The sequence below is a fragment of the Pteropus vampyrus genome, unplaced genomic scaffold, assembly GCF_000151845.1.
Source record: "Pteropus vampyrus isolate Shadow unplaced genomic scaffold, Pvam_2.0 Scaffold788, whole genome shotgun sequence".
In the NCBI taxonomy this organism is placed as follows: domain Eukaryota; kingdom Metazoa; phylum Chordata; class Mammalia; order Chiroptera; family Pteropodidae; genus Pteropus; species Pteropus vampyrus.
In genome coordinates this window covers 15,288-24,786 of record NW_011889569.1, presented here as the reverse complement: position 1 = coordinate 24,786, position 9,499 = coordinate 15,288, and the positions used below count along the sequence as shown (strand labels likewise).

The following is a 9,499-nucleotide window of genomic DNA, read 5'->3' as shown; positions in this document are numbered from 1 at the left end:
TGAGGGCGTGGGCAGGTGTCCCAGGCCATTCTCAGCTACCTGTGGCCATGAGCTTGGCCCTTAGCACTGGCGGGGAAGGGGCGGCCCTGCCTCACCGCCCTGGGTTTTGGGGGTGGGGAAGGGGGGTCTTGGACATGGAAGAACATGAGATCTAATCCCGATATCTCTGTATGTAAGAACAAATTACCGACAGACGACAGACGTTCTCAGGGGACTCGTCAGTCCACCCCACCCCACCCGCGCGGACGCCCTAACCCCGCCATGAGTAGCTTGTGCAGGAATCAGATTCCTATACAGAGAGGAGGGGCGAGGGGACAGAGCCCGCAGGGCCTGAAGCGGGCAGGGCGGCACCTGAACCCTGAGGTCTCTAGCTCCCCCCAGCTCCGCCCCCAGGCTGAGCACCTGCCCAGTAGGTCTCGCACGTGATGGGATGTTCAGGGCTTCTAGTCTAGTCCTACGGCCATCATTTCTCCATTCATAATTCCACCATTACGCATTCATTTCTTTGGCACGAAAAGCTTTACGTCTCTTAAGTCTTCAACTAAGGCTTCTACACGCCCGCCTGACTTCCTCTGGGCCTGTCTCGGTTTGAGGAAACACTTCTTTGAAAGTGAATTCTGGACATTCTTTTTCAAGCCAAGTCTTTCAAGTCCCCCCAAAGACGGTCGTCGCACAGCTCCGCGTGGGTCTCGGGTGGTCGGGGTGAAGTCCATGTCCCTCTGGCTGCAGCTCTTGTCCTCGTGTGTCTTGGGCCCTGGTGCGCCAGAGCTGGCTCTCTCTGGCTCTTCGGGAATCTGCCAGCCGGCCGCTCACCGTTCGGTCACTTGCAGTGGCATTTACACCGAGGCGATGGGCAGATGCCACATCCGCAGACCAGGCGGGTGGTTTTTTCCTCTCTGGAGAGCGAGGTTACCGGCCCGCGCCCTGCTCTACCCCACGCGTGCGCCATCTCTGCTGAGTATTTTCAAATGTGTGTTGAGTGTTTAATTCTCGTTATGACACGTTTTTATTTCTGGAAGTTCTGTCAGGTTCTTTTCCGAGTTGGCTGTGTCGTGTTTTAAAGGTTTCGTCCTTGGCAGACCTCTCTGTCCTCAGGTCTGTTTCCGTAAACGAGGTTAGCATGGCCGAGTTATCATCTGTCTCATTCCCTCGGAAGCCCAAGGCTGAGGCTCACTCCTGGGCTTCTCCCCCCACCGTCTCCGTCCTGGGGGACCTGGCTTGCCTGTCCTCAGGTCACTGCCCTCACATAACCCATGGGGGGTCCCCAAGGCCTGGGAGGAAGGTGCCCTTGGCCTTGAGGCCATCACACATCTAAGGGCATTGTAGATGGAACTACCTTGAACCAAGGTCAAAGGCTGAAGTCCCCAGCCCCACTGTGGCCGTGGCCTTTGGGGCCAGGACTTGCTGGGTGGTTGTCATCAGCTCTTCTTCCTTCTGCTCTGGTCCTACCAGGACCACTGCCCCTGCTGTTCCCAGGGTCACCTGTAAATGTCGTCCCCAGGGAGCCCGGCTCCATGGGGGTGGGTCTGGGGCTGAAACTTCCGTTCCCCTCCGTCCCCACCCACAGCCCAAGTGGATGCATCAGAAGATGCCCCTGGGCCGCGGCTCGGGGCCTGGCTGTGCCCTGGCGTCATCTCATGATGTTTACGTTTTTACCTTTTTATTTTGTTTTATCTGGCGTTTTTATCGTTTTCCTCGGGAGGGTGGACCTGAGGAATCTCCCCGCCTGGCACAGAGCAGCCCGCGAATGCATATTTTCTGCTGATTTACTTGTCATTATCCCTTTGACCAGACGGGCCTCGGGGCGCCGACTCTGTGCCGAGGGCTGGGTGCAGATGCCCGAGGCTGGTCCCCGCGTGTTCTCGGCCCCCCACAGAGACCGCCTCCACCGGGTCCCCGGTTCGCTTGAGCTGAGACACGAGGGCGCTCGGGCGCTGCAGAAGGCGTGGCGATGGCACCAGCGCACAGTGTGACCGCGCCCGAGCGGAAGCTGCTCCTCCCGGGCAGTGTGCACGCGACCAGCTGTACCCATGACGTGGGGAGCCCAGTTAGTGGGCGGCCTCTCCATGCAGACCACACTCCCGTGCCCGGGAGTGTCTCCTGTCCCCTCCAGGCAGCCATCTGGGTGGAGGGTGGCCGTGAGCCAGCCCCTGGGCTGAACTGCAGGTCTCCCCTGGGCCCTGGGCCTCGTGTGTGAAAATGGGCACAGAAGGCCAGGGAGAGGACTGTGTGAGCGACCAAATGCCAGGGCCGCCCTCGGCCGGCACACAGTAGGTGTTTGGCAGGGACTGTTCCCCCTCTCCCTTCATGGCTCATTCAGCAAATAGCATCTGCTCCATGCCAGGCTCGTCCTAGGGACACAGCGGTCAACTAAACAGACAAACCAGCCCCCAAACCAGCACTCCAGGTCACAGCCACACGGGGAGCCAGCGCCAACGGGAAGAGCGGGCGGACGCCGGCGCTGCCGGAAACGTGTCTGGTCATAAGGAACCGACACGGGACGAGGCACCGGGCGTCCTACGCCGTGAAAACTTACGCGTGGCAGGGAACTCGAACCCTCCCAGAGGGCAGCGTCCAGAAGCGGACCACGCCCTCCTCCTCAGGCCTCACGACGCCCCCGGGGGGTGACAGTGTCCTCATGGGGGCCGAGGAAGCTAGGGACGGAGAGCCGGTGGTTTGCCCCGCCCCGCGGTGCTCAGGGCTCCGGGTCTGAGCACCCCCTGGGCTGCTTGCCGCCTGCCTAGGGAAGGGTCCTTGAGTCCCTGCTGTGTGCACAGTGCACCCCCCGTGGCTCCCGCCTGACTGTAAACCAGGGCGGCTACGCCCCCAGGACGCCGTCCAGGGAGGCCGGTCGCGGTGGCACCACGACCCCGGGGCCCCTAATCCCCTGCTTTCGGGACTGGACACCTGCAGTGAAAGGCGCCCTCTGGGGTGTGAGGCGGCCTGTGGGGTGAGGGTGGGCGAGGAGGAAGTGCTGCCGGGTGCTCGGGGAGCCCAGGGCCACCAGAAACAGCCACGCTCGGCCCTTACTGATGGCCGTTTCCAGGCCCCTGCCTCCACCGCGGGAGGTGGCCGTGAGCGGAGGGCAGAGCATGCGGTCCAGCCTGTGACCTGGAAGGCCCAGGAGAGGGAGAGGGGGCCCCTCGTTGTCCTCGACGACCAGGAATACACCATGCGGACGTTTTGTTTCGTTGGTGGTTTTTTTCTTCCTTCTGAAAGGAAGATGCTGGAAACAGTTCTGGTGACATCAGCCTTTGTGAAGTGGGCTCAGAATGGAGGTTTCAACAAATTTGGTTTGTGCCGGGATGGCTGCACCCAGGGGAGCAGCCCCCCTCGGCCGGCCCTCCCACCCCTCTGGCTGCCCCTGGCCCCTCACAGAGCCCCCACACCGCAGCTCCCGGCCCCGGCCGATCTGGGACTTCTGGATCCCCCAGCACGAGGGCCCGGGGTCGGGGCAGCGCTCCCCACCACCACCACCCCCCCCGCCCCGCTCCGGCACCCGGCGTCCCACGGCTTCCTCCCGCGGGGGCGGGCTGCGATCATGCCAGGCACCGCGTTCGAAAATGTCCCGCGTGTGCTCCCGCCGTGCTGGTCCCATGACCCCTTTCCCAGGCCCGCCAGATGTTCCCTGGGAGAGACCCCGTCGCTCTCGTAAACAGAGCAGTGAGCGTTCCCAGGGAGGCCGGCCCAGCACCAGCTCCGTGACCAGCGTCAGGAGACATCTCCATGGACTCGGCAGGAGGTATTTTGGGTCCTTGCGTGCAGATGAGCAGTACTAGAAATAAACCTGGCCTGTGACAGGAAGAGGCAGGCTCTGCCGCGTGTGGGCTCGTCTCTCCCTGCTCAGGGCGCCCCGCGAGGTGTCCCGTGCCTCAGCGCCCCCCAGGGCTCCCCAGGGCTGGGAAAGCGGCTTCCAGCCTCTCAGCCAAAAGAGTTTGTGCGTGTCGTAAGTGTGGCCTCAGCCGCCTCGTGGCCGGGGTGAGGTGGTCCCGAGCAGAGGCAGCAGCCCCTCACTGTCTGACCTCTCCTGCCCGCTGCGGGGCTGGGTACTAGGGGCCCCCCGACTGTGAAGCGAGTCCCGTATTGCCCGGGTTTGCAGATGTTTGCAGGATACGGGGGCGAGGGGGGAGGGGTGGCTCAGAGAGGTTGAGTGACTTACTGGAGACCACAGAGAGGCTAGGCAGGACCCCCACCCTGGCCACCCGATCCCGAGTCCTCTGAGCCCTGTGGCCTTGCCCAGTGCCCTCGTGACCTGGGTACCCCAGCCCCGGGCTGCTGTGTCGGGGCTCCAGGCTCCCTGCGGCACAGCTCTGAGCCCTCGCCCATCGGGCCCCTGCGCCTCAGCGCCCTGGTTCTGGCTGTCCCCGAGCAGCCTCCAGCCCCAGCTTCCCTGGCGACTGGGCTGGGCGGGCCAGCACAAGGCCCTGGGGGGCTGGAGCTGCAACCTCATGACGAGTATGGCCGCGTCCCCCTGGGACCGTCACATGTGACTTCGTTAGGAAGCAGGATCTTTGCAGCTGTAAGTTAGGGATCTCCGGACCCCGTCATCCTGGGTTTAGGGTAGGTACATGGAGGCAAGGGGCCACGTGGAGACGGAAGCAGACGTTGGGGGGATGTGGCCACGAGCCCAGGGACACCTGGGGGCCCAGAAGCTGGAAAGGCAGAAAGGACCCTCCCCTGGAGCCTCAGGAGGGAGCGTGGCCCTGTGACACCTTGATCACGGAACCGGGAGAGGATGGATGCATCTGTGTCGTTTAAGCTGCCCAGCGTGTGGCCGTTGGTCACAACAGCCCCGGGAACCTCAGGTGACGCACTGGTCCAGTGTGCACCTCTGTGCCTCAGCTTCCTCAGCTCCGAGATGGGTCTGTGGAAGAACCAGCCTCAGGGCTCATGGCGAGGATGAAATGAGTTGATGCGCATAAGGGGCGGGCACGTGGCGCTCAGCGTCTCTCAGCCCCTCAGCCTCATCGTCCGCGCGATCATAATCGTCATCACTGTCATCATTGGCTTTCGTCCGCCCGCTCGACAGCGCGGCCTGGGGCCCTAGGAGAGGACAGTTCCCTGTCCCGTGGGGGACAGGCGTGGGGGTCTCCGTGCCAGCGTCCTCAGAGGAGGAACGAGCCCGATTCACCCAGGAGACGTGAATTTGCCCTTCTGTCTGAGATGGCGAGGGGGCCCCAGTGGAGCTTGGCAGCAGAGAGTGGCCCCTTCCCCAGCGGGGCTTGGGGTAGGGCTGCCCCCGCCCGGGTTCTCGGGCTCCTGGGAAGGGCGCTCTGCTGGGCTTCTGCTCGGGCTCACGCCGGGTGACTGCATTTGGCCCACTTAACATTTTTTTTTCTAAAATGCTATCCCCAAGTGACTTGGGCTATGTTGCTTTTTGCCAAAACCCTGCAAAGAACCCACTTGCTGTGCCCGCGTTCTTAGGCCGGTGATGTGCCGTGGGGCCCGGAGTGAGTGGCCTGGCACTGAGCCCTGGGCGTGCCCCGTGCTGGCCACACACCCCCTTCCGGAGCCTGGCTTCCTTTGGCCAAGACCTCCCGTCAGTTCCTTCGAGGCTCAGCCTCGTGGGAAGGACAGGCGGAGGGACCTCAGCGCGGGGGCCGGCCTGGGCGCCAAGCCCCTAGGGGTCCCCTTGAGGAGGCTGGTGGACCGTGCGTCCCCCACCCGCACCGGGCAGCTCCGGGTGGGGAAGCCCCGTGTTTCTTTGCTTTTGGCTGCAGCGCCACTGATGCCGCAGGGTGCCTCAGTTATCTCGGGGCGAAAGTCTGTTGATGCTGCATTCGCCTTTGAGGGGGAAGCGTGTAATTTCTGCATCGACGCTGTTCGCTCGGTAAAGGGGCTCTCCTGGACCCGAAATTCGAGGGAGAAAAACGGGAACATGGGGTGGGTGGGGGCCTCTCGGGCCTCGCCCACACTGCCCGCACTTGGATATGGGCTCCCACGCCTGCTAGCGGCGAGATACGAGGGGTGTGGCCTGTCCCCCCAGGAGGAGGATGCCCAGCGGGGCCAGCTGCACCTTCGCCCCTCGTCCCCACTTAGTGACAAGTGGGCACCCCAGTGGAGGCCTAAGGGCCTGGGCTCTGTGCTGTGAACGGTTCTCTTTCGTGGCCGGGCTGCTTTGGGGGCCCTCGGCTAAGCCCCCTGAAAATGTCCCAGGTGTTTTGGAGTCTAGGACCTCCCTCCCGGCCCTCCTGCTTCTTCGCCCCTGAGACTTAAGCCCCGAGCGCCCTCCAGCCATCTGCAAGGAGGGGATTCTAACAGACCCTCAGCGCGTCACCGGTGAGGTGACAGGTGACAGCCGCCACGTGCAGCAGCTCCTGGCACACTGTAGCGGGACCTGCAGGTGAGGACGGTTTTCAACCCAAGCGCCCGCCCTCGCTGACCGAGAACTTCTCTTCCAGACTAAAATCCACGGGGTTGGATTCGTGAAGATCCACGCGCCCTGGAACGTGCTGTGCAGAGAGGCCGAGTTTCTCAAACTGAAGATGCCGACCAAGAAGGTTGGTGGTGACGTGTCCGCTCTGAGGCGGGTGTCCGCTCTGAGGCGTGTCTCCGGGTCCGAGCACCACGCAGACGCCACGGTCACATGCTGTCAGGAGGCTCTGAGTTGTCATGACAGCCGGGGCGGGGCGGGGCGGGGCGGGTGGGGGGAGTCGCAGCTCAGCAACGTGTCGTAAATACAAATTCGGTTCGACTTCCCGCCCAGGTGCTTCATCCTCGCAGCTTCTCTGTGAGTTCATCAGACGCGTTTGCATCGCATTTCCCAGCTGGCTGGCGTGTTTTAATCTCTGCAAACGTGTCAGCTCGGACGCGGTCTGACTGCCCGCTCCCCAAAGCTTAGCTGGGCGTGGGGATTGGCTGCCAGGCACAGAGAGGAAAGCGGGGGGCTTGAGGCTGTGCCCGGCGCAGGTGGCCCTGGCTCCTCAGATCCACTGGGAGTCTTTGGATTACCTCTTTTGAAACAAAAGTGATGTTCGGGGGAAGTTTTCTGGAATGTGTTATGATCACTTTTGGCTGAGCTTTCCTGAAACCACGGGCTTTCGGGGTTTATCTGGGACCCCGGGTGGGGAGAGGGGCGTCCTGGCCTGGCCTGGCCTGGCCTGCTGTTCCCAGGCTGTGCCGTCTCGGTGGGGTGGGACGGTCTGGGACCGTCTGAGGATAGACCCCAAGGGCCGTGGCTCAGCAGGTGATGCGGATCGCCCATCGGGTCTCGTCTGCAGCTGTATCACATTCACGAAACCCGGGGCCTCCTGAAAAAGATCAACTCCGTGCTCCAGAAAATCACGGACCCCATCCAGCCCAAGGTGGCAGAGCACAGACCCCAGACCACGAAGAGGCTGTCCTACCCCTTCTCCCGGGAGAAGCAGCATCTGTAAGTGGGGACCCCCAGCCCCTCCCGGGGGGCCCTGCCGTGTGGCGATCTCTGGCCATCTTATGTGGCGTGAGAAAGGCAGGTTGCAGGAAGAAGCCCTCTGAGGCCAGAGAGACTCCCCACCCTGCAAAGACGTGGCCACAGCAGCCCCCAGAGCCTGTCATAGAGCGTGCTGTTCTTGAGCACAGAAGAACTGAGATGCTTTCAAAGGTCACTGCTAACCGAGGGACTAAGGGGACAAAGAGTCTTGTTCTTCCGCCGGGTGACAGGGGAACATAGTGTGGGCACAGGTGAGGGCCGGCGTGGGCCTTGGATCGCAGCCCCAAAGCAGTGGTCTGGACTGCTCCTCTCCATCGCTCTCTCTGCGTCCAAGGAGAGGGGCTGGTCCGCGGCCTCCTGAAGGCTCAGGGCTGCAAACCAGCCCCAGCGAGTCTCGAGGTCCCAGGGACGCACAGCCAGCCGGGTTGCCTGGCAGTGCTGCACCTGTTCTGGAATGTTCCCTCCTCCCACGCTCCCTCGGGGCAGCGGGGCGTAGCCACCTGGGTCAGTGGCTGCTACAAGGCCTCCGTGGGGCCTCGCAGTGGGGAGCTAGACCATGGGCAGCGATGGGAAGAGGAAGCATGGGTTCTGGGACCACAGTGGGACCTTGCCGGGGAGCTCCTGGACGCCCCCGGCCTCATGGGCCGTTGAGAACTGTGCCTCGCTCAGAACCGGGGTTCTGCCTGGCACAGGTTAGTCACTGAGCAGAGGCCGTGCGCCTCACTCCGCTGTATTTCCCGATCCCCCTGGGGGTAAGACATAAGAGAGGAGAAAGCGGCCCCAGCCCACCTCCCTCACCAGCCAGCCCCGGGACAGAGCTCCAGGCATTAGAAGGAGACCCCCCCGCTTCTGGGACCCCCGGACCCCAGCCTCCCTCACCCTGCCCTGGCCAATCACCTTGCACCCCATCTTGCCAGGCCAGGCTCGCCTCTAGGCCCCATGGGGCTGGATCTCCCTTGGAGCCACTCTCCCTGGCTCTACCTTGAGGAATGAGTCCCCTGTCCCACAGATGTCCCTGTGTCGTCAGGAAGCCTTAGGCGACCTCTATGTGGCCCCAGACCTCAGGACCGAAATATTTGGAGGTTACAGGGAGATTGTCTTAGATGCTGGGCATGCGATGGTGGGATGGTACCGTCCCCACCCCCGGCAGAGTTGACCCCGGCAGAGTTGACGCAGAGAACGAACGCTGGCCACCAGCGGTGTTTTCAGGAAGCAGCGTCCTGGCGGGAGGTCTGAGCGCAGTGCCACCGAGGTCACGCCCCCCTCCGGAGTCTCCCAGCCTCCGGGAGAAGAGACTGTTCTGAATGCCCAGGCCAGGTCACCCCCGGCCGGCAGGGGCGTTTCGCGGAGGTCACACTTGCCGCTCGTGGTTCCCAGGGCCTGGGACGACGAGAGAGGAACCGTGTCTCTTTCTCTTCCTGATATTTCCACAGATTTGACCTAACCGACAAGGACTCCTTTTTCGACAGCAAAACCCGGAGCACAATAGTAAGTGTCCCATGTGGGAATCGCTGGCTCGCGGGCGAGGTGACCCCTGGGAAACGGATGACAATTCCATTTCGGAGAAACTCCTCCAGGCAGAAGACGCTCTAATTGTCTGTGACAGAAATAATCAGAATAATGAAGCCGAGAGGGTTGCAAGGACCCAGCGGGTGGCCCAGCCCGGGCTGGGGTGGGGGGGGCGGGGGCGCAGATGGAGCAGGGGCCAGGCACAGGGGGTCCCAGCCTGCTCAGTGACTGCCGAGGGGTCGGGTCCATGCCATTGCCAACAAGTCCCCTCAGCCTGCCTGGAGCTCGCGCTGTGAGAATCTCCACAGCCCCGACCGTGGCCCCCAGCCAGCCAGAGGTCGCTCAGCAAGCAGGCGGGGCGGTGGGGACAGAGCCTGTGGGCTGGGGTGGACATCGGGACTTTGCTAGACGAGCAAACCGAGGTTTGAAATTTGGCCAGGCCGCCCTGCCCTAGTCAAGGTATGGGTTTAATGTCTGTCCACGAGCCGCCCACCTGTCCGGTCCAGCAGCCAAGCCAGGCCGTGCTCAGCTCAGGACCCAGCATTTATCTAAACAAGAAACTAACCTCGCAGCCCAGCT

At 62.8% G+C, this 9,499-nt stretch overlaps 1 protein-coding gene across 1 annotated transcript in view; it reads left to right on the top strand.

Annotated features, from left to right (window-relative positions):
- Nucleotides 1–9,499, top strand: part of LOC111734107 (anoctamin-1-like) — a gene marked incomplete at its 3' end in the record, with an annotated part of 25,922 nt that overhangs the window by 7,427 nt on the left and 8,996 nt on the right. The window contains exons 3-5 of the mRNA XM_023526279.1: nt 6,402–6,500; nt 7,221–7,372; nt 8,845–8,899. Coding sequence (XP_023382047.1) covers nt 6,402–6,500; nt 7,221–7,372; nt 8,845–8,899 — 306 coding nt within the window. The remainder of the gene's footprint in view (nt 1–6,401; nt 6,501–7,220; nt 7,373–8,844; nt 8,900–9,499) is intronic.